The sequence below is a fragment of the Thamnophis sirtalis genome, unplaced genomic scaffold, assembly GCF_051295495.1.
Source record: "Thamnophis sirtalis isolate CommonGarterSnake01/CBP01778 unplaced genomic scaffold, rThaSir2_p1.2 scaffold_13, whole genome shotgun sequence".
NCBI classification, from domain to species: domain Eukaryota; kingdom Metazoa; phylum Chordata; class Lepidosauria; order Squamata; family Natricidae; genus Thamnophis; species Thamnophis sirtalis.
This window is the reverse complement of record NW_028261393.1, coordinates 53362359-53379676: the sequence shown is the minus strand read 5'-3', so window position 1 is coordinate 53379676 and position 17318 is coordinate 53362359. Positions and strand designations below refer to the sequence as shown.

Below are 17318 nucleotides of genomic sequence, written 5' to 3'. Positions count from 1 at the left end.
GAGAGGGCGGCCCGCTTCCCGCGCCCTTCCCCTTCCTGTCTCCGGCCCGCCTGCCTGCTCGCCTGCTCGGTCGGCTGGCTGGCTGGCTGACGCCGCCCCCCGGCCGCCTGCTCTGCCCTGCCCGGCGGATCGCAGGAGCCCGGCGGCGGCGGAGTCGCCTCCTCCACCGTCCCGGGCGGCGGCTGGCATGGTGCGCCATGGCCACTTGGAAGCGCGACGGACGGCTGACTGCGCTGCAGCGGTTGGGTTGCGCCGGGCTGGCCGGGGCGGCGAGCCACAGCTTGACGGCCCCGCTGGAGGTGCTTACCGTGCTGGGCCAGGTCGGGGCTCTGCCCGGGCGGAGAAGCGGCCTCTGGCGAGCCGGCCGCAGCCTGTGGCAGGCCGAGGGGCCGGGCGCGCTCTGGAAAGGCAACCTGACCGCCTGCTTGCGCCTCCTGCCTTACAGCGCCGTGCAGCTCGCCTCCTACCGCCGGTAAGCGGAGAGGGAGGGAAAGGGCACCAAGCGGCGATCTGGGCGCGTCTCCGGTACCCCACCGGGTCGTGAAAGATAGATGATGGATGGATGGATGGATAGATAGTAGATAGATGACAGAGAGTGAAAGAGAAAGAGACAGATAGGTGATAGATGGATGGATGGATGGATGGATGGATGGATGGATAGATAGATAGATATGAGAGGGAGGGAGGGAGGGAGGGAGGGAGGGAGGGAGAGAGAGAGAGAGAGAGAGAGAGAGAGAGAGAGAGAGAGAGAGAGAGAGAGAGAGAGAGAGAGAGAGAGAGTGTTCCCCTTACAGCGCCATCCAACCACCAGTAAGCCAGGATGGTGAGGGAGAGAAGGGGGACCAAGTGGTGATCTGGACATGTCTCCAGTACCCCACCGGGTCAAGAAAGGAAGGAAGGAAGGAAGGAAGGAAGGACGAACAGGTAAAGCTTCCCCTAGTCGTTCCTGACTCTAAGTGGCAATGTTCATCTCCGTTTCAAAGCCGAAGAGCCAGCGCTGTCCAAAGACGTCTCTGTGGTCATGTGGCCGCCATGACTCAACACCGAAGGCGCACAGAACACTGTTCCCTTCCCACCAAAGGTGGTTCCTCTTTTTCTACTTGCATTTTTTATGTGCTTTCGAACTGCTACGTTGGCAGGCAAGCCACGGGAGCTCACCCCGTTACGCGGCGCTAGGGATTCGAACCGCCGAACTGCCGACGTTTCTGATCGACCAGCTCAGAGTCTTAGCCACTGAGCTAAGATAAGATAAATACGAAACTATGCACATACCCACATCTATTATACGACACAGAGAAACAACACAGTCTAGTTTATATAAACGTAGGTATACAGGTACATGTATACACCCACACGGATGTCATGCAGGCACTTACACGGCAATAAAAAAAACCATTGAACCCTGTTCTACAGGTCGGTCAGCAAAACAGTGTTGTCAGAGTGTCCTTTCCCCCACCCACAGGCCTCTTAAATCAAAGAAAGCTAAGGCAGACTGCATTTAGGTTTGCTAAAATATCCTACAGGTAGTCCTCGACCAGGGGTGGGTTCCTGCCAGTTCTAATCTCTTCTATAGAAGAGGTTACACAAATCTACCATGCCGTTTAGAACCGGTTCCAGCTCTCTCCCCCCTGCCCGTCTGCACATCATCAAGATGAAGAGCGAGAGGAGGAATTCTGGGAGTTGAAGTCCACAAGTCTTAAAGCTGTCAAGTTTGAACACCCCTGGGGGGGGGGGGTTCTAAAGGGTTAGGGGTGCAAGGGTCTTGTAACTTGACAGCTTTAAGACTTGCACACTTCAATGCCAGAGTTCCTGAGCCAACATGACTGGAGGAGGAATTCTGGGAGTTGAAGTCCACAAGTCTTAAAGCTGTCAAGTTTGAACACCCCTGGGGTTTTTTCTCTCTAAAGGGTTAGGGGTGCAAGGGTCTTGTAACTTGACAACTTTGAGACTTGCACACTTCAATGCCAGAGTTCCTGAGCCAACATGACTGGAGGAGGAATTCTGGGAGTTGAAGTCCACAAGTCTTAAAGCTGTCAAGTTTGAACATCCCTGGGAGTTTTTTCTAAAGGGTTAGGGGTGCGAGGGTCTTGTAACTTGACAGCTTTAAGACTTGCGTTCTTCAAATGCCAGAGTTTCTGAGCCAACATTTTGGTTGCTAAGCAAGAGCGTTGTTAAGTGAGTTTCACCACATTCTACAAGTTGGCCACGCTCATCCAGTCACACGACTGACAGGCCACTCCCACTCAGTCACATGGCTGGCAAGCCACTCCCATCCAGTCACATGACCAGCAAGGCACTCCCACCCGGTCACATGGCCGGCAAGCCACTCCCACAAAGCAGGCCACACCGACAGAAGAGGTTCCTAAAAAATTTGGAAACCCACCACAGTCCTCGAATTACAACAATTCATTTGATGACCCTTGGAAGTGACCACGTGACCTTTCCCCATACTTCCGACCTTTGCATAAGTCTACCCTTCTCCAAGGTCTTATCTGTGGCTCTCTACACCCCAAAATGAGACATGGTGACTTCTATCTTGAGCTGGATCAGAGCTGAAATTCCCGATGAACAACAAAAAACTCCACCCCCCAAAAAATATTTGACTTTTGCCCCCTCTGTTTAATCTCGCCTTAGATGCGTGATGTGGCTGATGGATGATTTGGGTCACATTTCCCAGTGGAACGCCATCGTGGCTGGGAGTCTGGCGGGCATGATGGCAGCCATCGCTACCTACCCAACCGAGGTGGTCAAGACTCGCTTGATTGCACAGAACCGACTCGATCCGCCTTACAAAGGCATTCTTCATGCTTTGTATATGATTTACCATCAGGAAGGAGCCTCTGCACTTTATCGGGGCGTCTCATTGTCAGTATTAGGTATTGAAAGATTCCTCCCTTCCATCGATTGATGTTCTGTTATTTGTCTTTCAAACGTGGCACTTTTTAAGGGGGCCTGGACTTCCACTGTTCTGACCCAGCCTTTGCAGAACCAAGAAACAGATTCCCTTGTTACGAGAAAAAATCCCTCTTTATTTATCTCCTGTGAATTAATGGCCTTCACACACCGAACAATAGTCCTTCAAAGAGTTAACAGACCTTATCAGTTTCTTGCGATAATTGCCAGACTGTGAGGTCCCAGCCGCAAAACTGCAAATTAAGTTCTGGCAAGCAGTCTCTGAGGCACGAAACACGATGATTGTCAGACGGGCCTCCTTCAAAATTCAAGAAAGGAAACCCCCAACTCCATTATTTTAGAGAAAAGGTACTTTTACTGAAATAAGAGACAAGGAGCAAAATCTTCAGAAATACGAACTGTTGTCTCCTACGATAACCGTTCCCCTTTCCTTCTATTTATTCCCCGGCCAGGGAGGGGCCGTTCAGCATCCATGTGTGCCTTGCTTCCTGAGTCGTCTCCTTGTCCTCCATTGTTCTCCTCTCCTCTGCTCATAGGCGCATCTGGAAAAGGCCCCAGCTCTTCTTCCTCCCCACTTATCTCGGCCTCCAAAGGCAGCTGCTATCTCTTCCAAGGACATTCCAGTAACCAATCAAGGGAGAATGTTTGTAGCTCAAGGCTGAACGGTGGGATCCTTGGGGCTCCCTCAGCTTGGTTGTTTGCTCACAGACATTTCATGACCCAACTAGGGAACATCATCAAGGCTAGAACCGCTGTCCCTTCCAAACCAATGATGTTATAAGAAGCCGCTGAGTCCATCCATCTTGCTGCTGGTTGTGCTCTTCTCATCCCTTTCACCTTCCCCACCCTTAGAGTCTTCTCCAGATAGCTAGTGTTGTGGCCTATCGGCTACCACCACCTCCAGCAGCCGAATCAGAGGGGGAGAAGGAGGCGTGGGAGTCAGGGTCAGCATCAAGGCAACCTGGGAGTTCCAAGAGGGAAGAGGGAATGGAGCTGGCAGAGAGACAGAGACAGAGGCACAGCCATCCCTCAGGCATCAGATGGAGAGTCAACAGCCCCCGGCCTGCAGTTGGCTGATGAGGAAGAGGAGGAACCGCTGGGTCCAGTGCTTGACATGCGGATGCATACAAGGCAAAGGAGAGGAGAGCAGTGGAAATCTATGGGCTGGTCTTTGGGACGGAAGAGCCACCGCTGCTAGCGAAGCCCTATCCTAACTGGGGATAAAAGGCAGGGGGTGGAGATGAATAGATGTGACAGAGGAGAGGAGAGCAGTGGAAATCTATGGGCTGGTCTTTGGGACAAAAGAGCCCTCTCCTTAGCTCTGGGAATAAAAGGCAGAGGCCAGAGATGAATAGGTGTTTGTCGTGTTTGGGGAGCTGGGTCAGAACAACTGGGCCTTCAAAGATATTTTCCTAGGACATCAATATTGATACCTACGCCCCTGCCACCGGATCTTCCTTACCAAGTCTACCTCGTCTGTCTTCCCAAACAGGTGCAATCCCGTTTTCCGTTGGTTCCTTCCTTGTTTACACTCACCTGGATGAACTCTGGGGTCAACCCAACCTCTCTTTCACACCAATGCAAAACTTCTTCAACGGCTGTCTGGCTGCTGCGGTGGCCCAAACTTTCTCTTTCCCCTTTGAAACCGTCAAGAGGAAAATACAGGTGAGTCTTACCTGCCCAGGTGTGCGGCTTGAGAGCTGGCTGAGAATGGCGAGATCTTTGCCTCTCAACTGATACTGTTTTTTATTTAGTGGCTAAGACGCTGAGCTTGTCGATCAGAAAGGTCGGCGGTTCGAATCCCTAGTGCCGCGTAAACGGAGTGAGCTCCCATGACTTCTCCCAGCTTCTGCCAACCTAGCAGTTCGAATGCATGTAAAAATGCAAGTAGAAAAATAGGAACCACCTTTGGTGGGAAGGTTAACAGCGTCCCGTGTGCCTTAGACATTTAGTCATGCCGGCCACATGACCACGGAGACGTCTTCGGACAGCGCTGGCTCTTTGGCTTTGAAACGGAAATGAGCACTGCCCCCTAGAGTCAGGAATGACTAGCACATATGTGCGAGGGGGGAACCTTTACCTTTACCTTATGGTTTGATAGCTTATCACTAAGTGTTGTATCTTTTATTCTTGATGAATGTATTTTAGTCTCCTTAGGTACACTGAGAGCATCTGCACCAAAGATAAATTCCTTGTGTGTCCAATCACACACTACACTATACTCTATTTTTTTTCTTATTCCATTCTATTCTATTCCTTATTCTATTCTATTCTCTTTTAGTTCTATTCTATTAATTTTCTATATTCTATTCTACTCTATTCTCTTTTCTATTCTATACTGTTTTTATTCTATTCTATTCTACTTATTCCATTATATTCTATGCCTTATTCTATTCTATTCCTTATACTATTATATTCTATTTTATTCTCTATTCTATTCTATTAATTTTCTATATTCTATTCTACTCTATTCTATTTTCTATTCTATACTGTTCTTTATTCTATTCTATTCCTTATTCTATTCTATTCTAATCTTTATACTATTATATTCTATTTTATTCTCTTTTCTATTCTATTCTATTAATTTTCTATATTCTATTCTACTCTATTCTCTTTTCTAGTCTATACAGTTCTTTATTCTATTCTATTCCTTATTCCATTCTATTCTATTCCCTATTCTATTCCTTATTCTATTCTCTACTCCCTATTCCATTCTATTCTATTCCTTACCCTATTCTATTCTACTCATTCCATTCTATTCTACTCTTTCCATTCTATTCTACTCCTTATTCTAGTCTATTCCTTATTCTATTCTATTCTCCTTATTCTATTCTATTCTACTCCTTGTTCCATTCTATTCTATTCCTTATTCTAGTCTATTCCTTATTCTAGTCTATTCCTTATATTATTATATTCTATTCTATTCTCTTTTCTATTCTATTCTATTAATTTTCTATATTCTATTCTACTCTATTGTCTTTTCTATTCTATACCGTTCCTTATCCTATTCTATACTATTCTATTCCTTGCCTCTGTGGTGAGCTAAAGCAATGTGCATCCCTCTCTTGTGGAGAGTTGTCTATATACAATTAGCCCTCGACCTTACAAGGATTCCTTTCGTGATCCTTCAAAGTTACAACGGCACTGGAAAAAAGTGAACTTAGGACCGTTTTCCACACTTACGACCGTGGCAGCATCCTCGTGGTCAGGCGATCCAAATTTGGATGCTCGGCAATCGATTCATATTTATGACCATTGAATTGTCCCGGGGCCATCCGGTAAGTGAATGAATAGCAATAGCAATATAGCAATAGCAGTAGACTTATATACCGCTTCATAGGCCTTTCAGGCCTCTCTAAGCGGTTTACAGAAAGTCAGCATATTGCCCCCAACAATCTGGGTCCTCATTTTACCCACCTCGGAAGGATGGAAGGCTGAGTCAACCCTGAGCCGGTGAGATTTGAACCGCTGAACTGCTGATCTAGCAGTAGCCTGCAGTGCTGCATTTAACCACTGCGCCACCTTGGCTCTTATGAATCACTGCCGTTGTTAAATTAGTCACATGGTTGTTAAGTGAACCTGTCTCCCCCATGGGACCTGGCTTGTCAAAAGGACACAGAAGGGGATCACACAAGCCCCAGGGAACACTGCAGCCGTCATACATGTGAGTCGGTTGCCAAGCCTCCGAATGTAAATCACGTGGCCATGGGGATGCCCCAACGGTCGTAAGTCTGAGAAATGGCCCTAAGTAGCTTTAACTTCGGTCACTAAGTGAACCGTTTTTAAGTCAAGGACTCCCTATATAGGGTTGAAGGAGAAGCAAGTCTTGTTTCTTTTGAGCCACTAGGGGGCACCCTGCTGCTAGTTAAATCTATCCCTGACTTACTTCCTGAATTCTTTCTGCAGAATTTCCTTAACAGATGTCTCACTTAAAAACAAGAAACTTTCCTCCCCAAAATGTTGGAAATGCGAATCAATACATGGAACATATTACCATTTATGGTGGACCTGTGAGGAGGCTAATTTTTTTTTTGGAATAGGATCAAAAATTGAATGGAGGCAATAACAGGGGTTAAAATAGAATGGAAACCTGAATTTTTTTTAATTAGGAATAATATCTGCGAAATACAAAAAAGAAATCCAGTATTTAATACTACATATAATTACGGCGGAAAGGATTGCCTTTGCCCAGAAATGGAAAAACAAACTAATTCCAAGCGAAGATGAAATAATAAGAAAGGTTATGGATTGTGCTGAAATGGAGAAACTAACTAAAGAAATCCAGGGAAAGGAAGAATCAGAATTCTACCAGATATGGGATAAATGGTATAGGTGGATGGAGGAAAGAAACAAGAATCAATGAGGGAATATAACAAAACTCAAAAAAATAATAGTTATGAGTAAAATAAGAGGGTTAAGAATGGTGAAATCCAAATGAAATACAATAGAAGGGGAAATAATATAAGGTGAGCGGTATCGATTAATAATTGCTATTAGAAAGAACAGGAATTGCTATTAGAACAGGAATAGCAATAGCAATAGCAGTTAGACTTATATACCGCTTCATAGGGCTTTCAGCCCTCTCTAAGCGGTTTACAGAGTCAGCATATCGCCCCCAACAACAATCCAGGTCCTCATTTTACCCACCTCGGAAGGATAGAAGGCTGAGTCAACCTTGAGCTGGTGAGATTTGAACAGCCGAACTGCAGAACTGCAGTCAGCTGAAGTAGCCTGCAGTGCTGCATTTAACCACTGCGCCACCTCGGCTCTCAGGAACAGGAAGCTCCTGTTCGTATTGTATTGTATAAATGTGGTGTACGTCTAAGTTTTGTGTGTGTATTTTACATGTTTATTAATAAAAATAAAAAAAAAATTTTTAAAAGAAAACAGAAACTTTGGTTCCGCTGTGACCGTAAATTGAGGACTTGCATTTCAAGCCCTTCAAGGGCAGCGAATTCTCAGTAGGTAACCATAATGGAGCCTGCCCATTACAATCATATGATCATAAAATCACATGACTGGCCTCATTTTATGATCTCGTTGTGACAGTCATTAAACAAAACCCAGTAACTTCCAGTTTTCAGCAAAACCGTCATAAAACCCTGGACTGCAGAGAGAAAGTTGCATTGCCAATCTCCCATATTGCAATTGTGTAACTGCAGTGGGGCGGGTAGAGGCTCCAACCACCACAATTTCGGAATCCAGTTGTAACTCCCTTTTTTCAAGTAGCTTATATCTTTGGACGGTCGCTAAACAAGGAGCAATGGTCGTAAGTCGAGGACCACTTGTAATACAGATATTCCTCGACTCACGACCTCAACGGAGCCCAAAATTCCTGTTGCTGAGTGAGACGCTTGTGAAGTGAGTTTCTTCCCCTTGTGCGAGCTTTCTCGCCACGGTTACTAAGTGAATCGCGGCGGTTTGTACTTTCGTGACACCGTTAAGCGAATCAGACTTCGCAGTCGTAAATATGAAACGGCTGCCAAGCATCTTGAGTTTTGATTTTATTTGTTTTCTCTTTACATGCAATATGCGGTTAGTGGGTCAATTCTTTTACATAGTAATACTTATTAATACTTATTACTTATACTTATTAATAAGTATTAATACTTATTAATAAGTATTAATACTTATTAATAAGTATTCATACTTATTAATAAGTATGAATACTTATTAATAAGTATGAATACTTATTAAGTTCCTAATTTCTGTCCCTTTTATCCAACTGATAAAACCCTAACCCTAAGGTCCTTGTTTTCTTTTTTCTTTTTTAATTTTATTTATAAATGTTTTCTTCTTTAAAATACATCAACGCTTATTAAACAGCATATTGTCTGGATCAATTTGCTTATACAAAGTAGTAATGGTATTAGTAAATAATAATAACAACAGCAACCATAATGGTAATAATAATGTCTGCTTATATATAATAAATATAATATAATAAATATAATAAAAGGGACACGGTGGTTCAGTGGCTAAGACGCTGAGCTTGTCGATCAGAAAGGTCGGCAGTTCGGCAGTTCGAATCCCTAGCGCCGCATTAATGGAGTGAGCTCCCATTACTTGTCCCAGCTTCTGCCAACCTAGCAGTTCGAAAGCATGTAAAAAATGCAAATAGAAAAATAGGAACCACCTTGGGTGGGAAGGTAACAGCGTTTTGTGCGCCTTTGGCGTTGAGTCATGCCGGCCACATGACAATCGAGACATCTTCGGACAGCGCTGGCTCTTCGGTTTTCAAACGGAGATGAGCACTGCCCCCTAGAGTCGGGAACGACTAGCGCATATGTGCGAGGGGAACCTTTACCTTATTATATATAATAAAACTCTTACATCATTTATGTATACATTATCGGAAGTCTTTCATCCTCTAATTTCTTAGGCCCTTTTCCCCCAATGTCGTCGTAGCTTGGAACGCTCACTAAATGAAATGTTTGGAAGTCCAACCTGTGGTTGAAAGGTCAGGTTGCATATCCTATAAACAGGGAATTTGTCTGCTCGGCTGGCCAGCAGATCAACTTTCGGTGAACGAAACATGAGCTGCCAAGTTTGCAAATCAGAGTTGATCCTCTATGACCAGAGAAGGGATCAGTTAGGCTTATCACCTCTGGAACCTGTCTGTGCAGATTGATTTATCTAAGGTCGGAGTCAGAAAGAGGAAGCGGTTTTTTATTTTAAGTCTGCCACATGGGAATACTTAAATCTTCTTTCTGTGGGTCTTGGTCTGTTGGTGTGCCAGCCTACCGCAGCAGGCGCCAAAAGGGGTAGCATTGTGCTAGGAGGACTTGTAAATCATAAATGCCTAAGAATGACAGAGTCCCCGGGGAAGATCCGAACGAATAAAGGAGAATATTTGTAACTCAGGGTTGATAGGCGAAGGGGGTTATGGTTCTTTCTGAGCTTGGTGGATTTCTTGCAGACATTTCATGGCCCAAACTAGGTAACATCATCAGGACTGGGAATGAGGTTTGCGGAGAGGAGGAGGAGGAGGAAGAGAAGGATGTGGGCCGCCAGAGGCCAGCAGAGCTGGTAGCAGATTCAGACAGTGAGGAGGTTGGGCCAGTCCTGGAGTCTGGGGAAGGCTCTGATGAGGGCTCTGTGTTGGAGGCAGAAAGGAGGCCAGAGCCATATGCCAGTTATCAGCTGCCTTCAGAGTCAGACATGAGTGAGGCAGCTGAGCAGCTGGAGCCTGTTCCCAGTGTGTGCATGCGCAGAGTTGCCAGACGAAGGGAATAGCTAAAGAACAGGGGTCGACTTGGATGTAAGGCCACAGGTGAACGATGAATGGCCCCTCCCAGAGGAAATAAAAGAGGAGCGAAAGGGGAGTGGAGTTTGCAGGAGACAATTAGTTCTCTTAATTGGTTCGCGACTCTCCGAGACTCCTTGCCAAGTTTTGCAGCTATCGGCCTGGCAGCTCTCCAAGCCAGATAAGGTCTGTGACTGTAAATCCTCCCTTGAAAGACTTGGCTGGATGTGAATGAGCAGAATTCACAGTCAATTAATAATAACGTGTGACCAAAAACTTTCAAGGGAGTTTTTAAACACAAGGTGTTTTTAAAAAAAAAATACGATCCTTTACATGTGGAGTGGACCAAGGTAGCAATTAATTTTTCCTTCCACATTATTTCCTGAGCGTCTGGTTTGACTCTTCAGCTTCAGAAGGTATTGTTGGTATCTTCAAAGCTTCATGAGGTGGAAAAAATATGGCAAGGAAATGAGGTCAGCCCTTCACAGCTTAACTTGCAAGTTTTGGCATTCCACAGGATGCCTCAAAAATATCAAAACACATTTATTTGGGAAGGAGGCCAATGACAGAGATTCAGAATTATTTCTCTAGTACTATACAGTTTTAACAGAGTTGGAAGGGACCTTGTAGGTCATCTAGTCCAACCCCCCAAACAGGAGACTCTACACCATTTCTGACAGATGGCAGTCCAGTCTCTTCTTGAAAGCTTCCAGTGATGAAGCTCCCACAACTTCCGAAGGCAACTTCTGTTCCATGGGTTGATTGTTCTCACTGTCAGAAAATTCCTCCTTATTTCTAGATTGGATTTCTCCTTGATCAGTTTTCCATCCATTATTCCTTGTCTGGCCTTTGGGTGCTTTGGAGAATAGCTTGATCCCCTCCTCTCTGTGGCAGCCCCTCAAATATTGAAAGACTGCTATCATGTCTCCCCTGGTCCTTCTCTTCCCTAGACTAGCCATGCCCAGTTCCTGCAACCATTCATTATATGTTTTAGCCTCCGGTCCCCTAATCATCCTGGTTGCTCTTTGCATTTTTTCTAGAGTCTCAACATCTTTTTTTAATAGTGTGGTGACCAAATACTGGATGCAATATTCTAGGTGTGGTCTATACACTGGGGTTGTGTTTGTTAGGGTAACAATTCTTGTGTTAAGCCAGGCTTACAGTTCCTGTAACCAGAAATCATTCAAAAAACGAACAATATTAGTCCCCCAAAAATGTAAATGTAGTCCAAATCTATAAGATTAAATAAACTGCAAAAGTAGTCCTCATTTAGCAACTGTCTTGTACGGGGAGTCCTCAACGTACGACCCCAATTCACCCGAACATTTATGCTGCTAAAGGAGAAATTTGTTAAGTCAGTTCTGCCCCATTTGACGACTTTCATTATGGCCTTTGTTAAGTGAACCACTGCAGTTCTTCAATGAGTCACACACGGTTGTTAAGTGAGCCCGGCTTCCTCATTGACTTTGCTTTTCAGAACGTCGCAAAAGGGATATCACCTGATTGCGGGACACTTCGATGGTCGTAAGTATGAAACAGTTGCCAAGCATCCAAATGTAATCCACGTGGCCATGGGGACACTGCAACCGCCATAAGTATGAGTCACTTGCCAAGCACCCCAAATATAAATCATGTGCTCATGGGGATGCTCCAGAGCATAAGTGTGAAAAACGGTCCTAGATCACTTTTTTTCAGTGTTGTGGTAACTTCGGTCATTAAGTGAGGACTGTCTGTCCCTGTACAGTGACATTTGCAGTTGCGGCTGTGATGGAAAAGGCATTTTGCAACCAGTCCTCACATTTATGACCTTCACCGCTCCGTAAAGCCAAGGATAGCTGAAGCAAGATGAGAAGCCCCATTGCAGATCCACTTAGCGACCGAGATACGTCATTAAACAAGGACTAGCAAAGTATGTGGGTTTTTTTTTAATTCAGATGCCAGCTGTTCCTCTGAAAGCATCTCCAAAGCCCATCTATCCTTCGGTGGCATTTTGACGGCGTAAGGGAGCCCGTGAACAATCAGGAATCGCAGAAAATGGATTTCTTGAGATTGGAAACGAGTCGATTTCAGTGTTTTAAACGCCTTTTCTGTTCTCTTCCCTCGCAGGCTCAGAGCTCTCACCTCCCATGTTCTGGAGGGGTTGATGTCCGTTTTAGCGGCGTGATCGATTGTTTTAAACAGACGGTGAAAACCAAAGGCGTCCTGGCACTCTGGAACGGATTAACTGCCAATTTACTCCGGGTAAGTTTCTAAGTCTTTCCTGGTCGATTCCAACGGGCGTCAATCTTGCAGTTCCTTCCCTCTTCATTTGCAGGTAGTCCTTGACTTAGAACCATTCATTTGACTCGTATTTATGACAGTTATCAGTGTCCTATGGGTGTTCTGACTTTGCAGAGACCATGAAGCAAACTCCTTGTCCCGACAAAACCCCCTTTTATTAATTTATTGTGAATTCTGCTCATTTGCATCCAGCAAAGACTTTCAAGGGAGGATTTACAGTCACAGACCTTATCTGGCTTGGAGAGCTGCCAGGCCGATATCTGCAAAACTTAGCCAGGAGTCTCAGAGAGTCACGAACCAGTTAAGCGAACTAATGGTCTCCTGCAAACTCCACTCCCCTTTCGCTCCTCTTTTATTTCCTCTGGGAGGGGCCATTCACTGGCCACCTGTGGCCTTACTCCGAAGTCAACCCCTGTTCTTTAGCTGTTCCCTTCGTCTGGCAACTCTGTGCATGAGCACACAGGGAACAGGCTCCTGCTGTTCTTCTGCCTCACTGATGTCTGACTCTGAAGGCAGCTGATAACTGTCAGACGGCTCTGGCCCCCTCTCTGCCTCCGACACAGAGCCCTCATCAGAGCCTTCCCCAGCATCCAGGACTGGCCCATCTTCCTCCCCAATCTCCTCACTGTCCGAATCTGTTCCCAGCTCCTCTGGCCACTGGCGGGCCACAACACTGGGCTCACCTTTTGACAAGCACTGGGGGAAAAAGAGACTCATGACCGATTTTCACACTTAGAATGTTGCAACTTCCCCATGATCACGCGATCAGAATTCAGACGCTTATAGCAATAGCAGTTAGACTTATATACCGCTTCATAGGGCTTTCAGCCCTCTCTAAGCGGTTTACAGAGTCAGCATATTGCCCCCAACAACAATCCGGGTCCTCATTTTACCCACCTCGGAAGGATGGAAGGCTGAGTCAACCTTCAGCTGGTGAGATTTGAACTGCAGAACTGCAGTCAGCTGAAGTAGCCTGCAGTGCTGCATTTAACCACTGGGCCACCTCGGCTCTTGTCAACTGACTCATATTTACGACGGTTGCTGGTGCTTCTGGGTCCCGTGATCCCCTTTTTGCGACCTTCTGACAAGCCAAGTCAAGGGAGGAGCCAGATTCGCTTAACGACGGGGTTACTAACTAATCAATTGCAGTTATTCACTTAGCACCTCTGGCTGGAAAGGCCGTAAAACAAGACAGGACTCACTTAACTGCCTTGCTCAGCCACGGCCTCAAATCGTGATTTTAAGTCAAGGATGACCTATGTAGGTTTATCAGTTGCTGGTTTTCTTTTAATGGAAATGCAAGATTGTGATACAGCTTAACCAAAGAGACTATTTTTGCAACAGTATCAATATATATATTTATACTTTTTTTTAATGTTTAAAGAGACACAGCCGTAACAAAATATTTTAAAAAACAAACAAACAAAAGTGTATAAAGTTCCACAAGTTAAAAATGTGTTGCGGCTAGTTAAAATTTGGTTACCTCTGAGTAGGCACCTTTGTGTTTAATGCCACAAAAACAGCTTCCCTCCAATTAATGAAAGAAACATATGTGCTAGTCGTTCCCAAGACTCTAGGGGGCGGTACTCATCTCCATTCCAAAGCCGAAGAGCCAGCGCTGTCCGAAGACGTCTCCGTGGTCATGTGGCCGGCATGACTCAATGCCGAAGGTGCACAGATCACTGTTCCCACCAAAGAGGTTCCTATTTTTCTACTTGCATTTTTTACGTGCTTTCAAACTTCTAGGTTGGCAGAAGCTGGGACAAGTCACAGGAGCTCACTCCGTTACGCGGCTCTAGGAATTCGAACTGTCGAACTGCCGACCTTCCTGATCAACAAGCTCAGCGTCTTAGCCACTGAGCATCCCCGAAATAAAATATTAATGGAGTAAAATATTAATTGCGGGCTCTAAAAATCAAAGGCTGCAGTATTTTCCCGCAGACCGGCTTCCTAAGGGGTAAAACGGTCTCTTTAAGTCTGAAAAATAGGAAGATTTGAGTTCGATTTTTACCTTTTTGTGTTTGTTTCTGCAGATCGTCCCTTATTTTGGGATCATGTTCAGCACTTTCGAATTTTGTAAACGGGTCTGCCTCTACTGGAATGGTTACACCGACTCCCCTTTACGCTACGCACTTACCCCTGGCGTCGACCAGAGTTTACGACCTCAGGAACTGCAAGACGTAAAGCTCCTTGGACGAAGAAACTTCTAAGCTTCCGGATGCGTTTCTGAACGCGGCTTCCCAGCCCCAAAAAAAGGGGGGCACTGAGATTCTCAGCCAGCTATCTTGTCTTCCGTTGAATTGCTGCCAAAGGGTTCCCAAACTCAAGGAACTGGGACATAATTTCCTCATTCAAGTGAGTCTGCGCAACCAGACAGCCTTCAAGTTTACAAACACCCATCCACTCTCATTGATTGCCAACTGTTGAACTGTGAGGCTCTCTGAGCTTGGTGGTTTTCTTGCAGACGTTTCATTACCGGGCTAGGTAATGTCATCAATGCTGGAGGGGAGAAGCAAGGTTTGCTTTCATATAGATGAGAACAAGCCTTACTCCTTTCTAGCACTGATGTTACCTAGGTCAGGGGGGGCGGGGTCACCAACCTTTTGGATCTCTGCGACCACTAAATTCATAATTTTAAATCCCCCCCGGAACTACTAAAATCAATTAGTGACGGGATGGGGTCCTTCAGGCATTTAGCTTGGCCGCCTGTTAGTGGAGAGAAGCGCTCGGGCTCAACCCTTGCTGTCCTTTGCAGCTAGGAATCTCAATTACGGCCAAGAATGAATGAATGTCTTGTAGTCAGCCCGGGCGATAGATCGCCGCCCCCCCTCTGTCTTTTGGGGAGCCTGGCTGAAGTTTCGCGCACCGCTCACTGAAGCGCCTGGACTCCCAGGGAGGAAAGGGGTGGAGCTAATAAACAGGCAGCCAAGCTAAATGCCTGAAGGACCCCATCCCATCAGCGAGCGGTATTAATTGCTTCGGCGGGCCGTACCCGGCCAGGGGCCGTAGTTTTGAGGATCGCCCGATTTAGTGCAATACAACAATTGCGAAATATTTTTTCTGCGAACCAGCAAAGTTTTCTCCACCAAAGACCCTCAATTGGTGATCACGGACTTTAAGTTGGCTTATGAAATGTCTTCAAGAAAACAACCGAGCTCAGAGAGCAGCAAGGGACTCTCGCTTCAACCCTGAGTTTCAAACATTCTCTTCCCAGTGATTGAACTCTTCACTGAAATGCTATCGCCAGTTTTGTTTCCAGACCTGTCAATCTGGAGAACTCCCTTCCTTTTCCAGCACAGCCTGGTTGGTTGCCATATAATAATGAAGCTCAGATCAGCAATGTGAGAATCCGTCCTCGGTCATCACACGACCATCCGAAAGGAGAAGAACAAGGGGCCGATGAGAGATAATCTCGTATCGGGAAGACGAGAACCACAGGGGAATGTTTTGGGAGTATAGCTGGAGTGGAATTGCGTGACCCGTCAAAACCGCGGAGGACAAAATCGCGCTCGACGAAAGCGCGCATTTGACGTCATCACAGCGCAACTAAAAAAATTAAAAATTGAAATAAAATTAAAATTAAAGCAAGCCGATTCACATAAAGGTAAGGGTTAGGGTTAGGTTAAGGGTTAGGGTTAGGGTTAGAGCGTTAGGGTTATGTTTAGCGTTAGGTTAAGGGTTAGCGTTAGGTTTAGCGTTAGGTTAAGGGTTACGTTTACGGTTAGATTTAGGGTTAGGTTAAGGGTTAGGTTTAGGGTTAGGTTTAGGGTTAGGTTTGGGGGGGTTAGGGTAAGGTTTTCGCTTTATTTTTACATTTTTCGATCACAGCGCGATGTTTTCGTCGCGCTGTGATGACGTCAAATGCGCGCTTTCGTCGAGCGCGATTTTGTCCTCCGCGGTTTTGTGGTGGAATTGTGTATGTGAGGAAGAGGAAGAGGCTAAAGAGATCTCTTTCTCAAAATCCCACCCACCCACTCGCAGAAAGTTAGCTGATGGAGACCAGATTAGAAATGTCCCCGACAGGCTAAGTTTCCACAGGTAGGAATTTGAACAGGGTGGTTGAACTTTAAATGTATGCAGAACAGCAGACAGTCACCTACCTGTTCGTCCCCGCCTTAAGATTCCGAAATGGGAAAATCCGAGGAGGACTATATTACGTGCTGCTTGGATTCTGATGGAATTTTCCAGGGAACTGTAGTCTTATCTCTTTGATTTTTTAGATCTCTCAAAAGCTTGCAAATGAGCATCCGTGACCAAATGTACAGCAAAATTCCCTCTCTCCAAATCTTGAAATATAATGCACCAGCATGGTTCTTTCTCTTCCTTGTCATTTTACGGTAGATATCAGCCAAAAGTTGTGATTCTGGTGTCAACGGAGTCCCTAAAATGCTTGCAAAAGAGGAGTAGTGACCAAATGTACTTGCAAAATTCCCTCTCTCCAAATTCTTGAAATATAATGCACCAGCATGGTTCTTTCCCTTCCTTGTCATTTTAAATACCTGCCTCTAATCGTGATTCTGTCAACAAAGTCGTTCTAAAATTCCTAGCAATAACAGGTTTGAATGTGTTTTCTTGACATGATCCCTGAACTTATTAAACAGGAGAACAAATGACTCCATCTTAAAAGGTTTGACTTGTGGTCGGGTGGTATGTGTGCCTATTAAAAATTGTGCGATTGTCCCTCTGTCTCAATCTCAATCGGTACACCCACGTTACACCTATCCTCCACGAGCTGCACTGGTTACCGATCGGTCTCCGGATACGCTTCAAAGTGCTAGTCGTAACTTATAAAGCCCTTCATGGTATCGGACCTGGGTACTTGAGAGACCGCCTGCTGCCAATTACCTCCCATAGACCCGTCAGATCACACAGATTAGGC

At 45.6% G+C, this 17318-nt stretch overlaps 1 protein-coding gene across 1 annotated transcript; it reads left to right on the top strand.

Annotated features, from left to right (window-relative positions):
- Nucleotides 1-77: 77 nt before the first annotated feature.
- SLC25A43 (solute carrier family 25 member 43) lies at nucleotides 78-16011 on the top strand. Its single transcript, XM_087727853.1, has 5 exons — nucleotides 78-472; nucleotides 2635-2876; nucleotides 4406-4578; nucleotides 12266-12400; nucleotides 14473-16011. Exons 1-5 carry the CDS (start codon nucleotides 198-200, stop codon nucleotides 14647-14649), a joined length of 1002 nt encoding a protein of 333 aa, XP_087583979.1. The 5' UTR covers nucleotides 78-197; the 3' UTR covers nucleotides 14650-16011.
- The last annotated feature ends 1307 nt before the right edge of the window (nucleotides 16012-17318 follow it).

What these genes read in the sequence shown, in the direction of transcription:
- SLC25A43 (XM_087727853.1), top strand. Translation starts at nt 198, where the DNA reads ATGGCCACTTGGAAGCGCGACGGACGGCTGACTGCGCTGCAGCGGTTG. An exon ending in CAGCTCGCCTCCTACCGCCG is followed by an intron (nt 473 to 2,634) that starts GTAAGCGGAGAG and finishes ATCTCGCCTTAG; the next exon opens with ATGCGTGATGTGGCTGATGG. An exon ending in CCGTCAAGAGGAAAATACAG is followed by an intron (nt 4,579 to 12,265) that starts GTGAGTCTTACC and finishes CTTCCCTCGCAG; the next exon opens with GCTCAGAGCTCTCACCTCCC.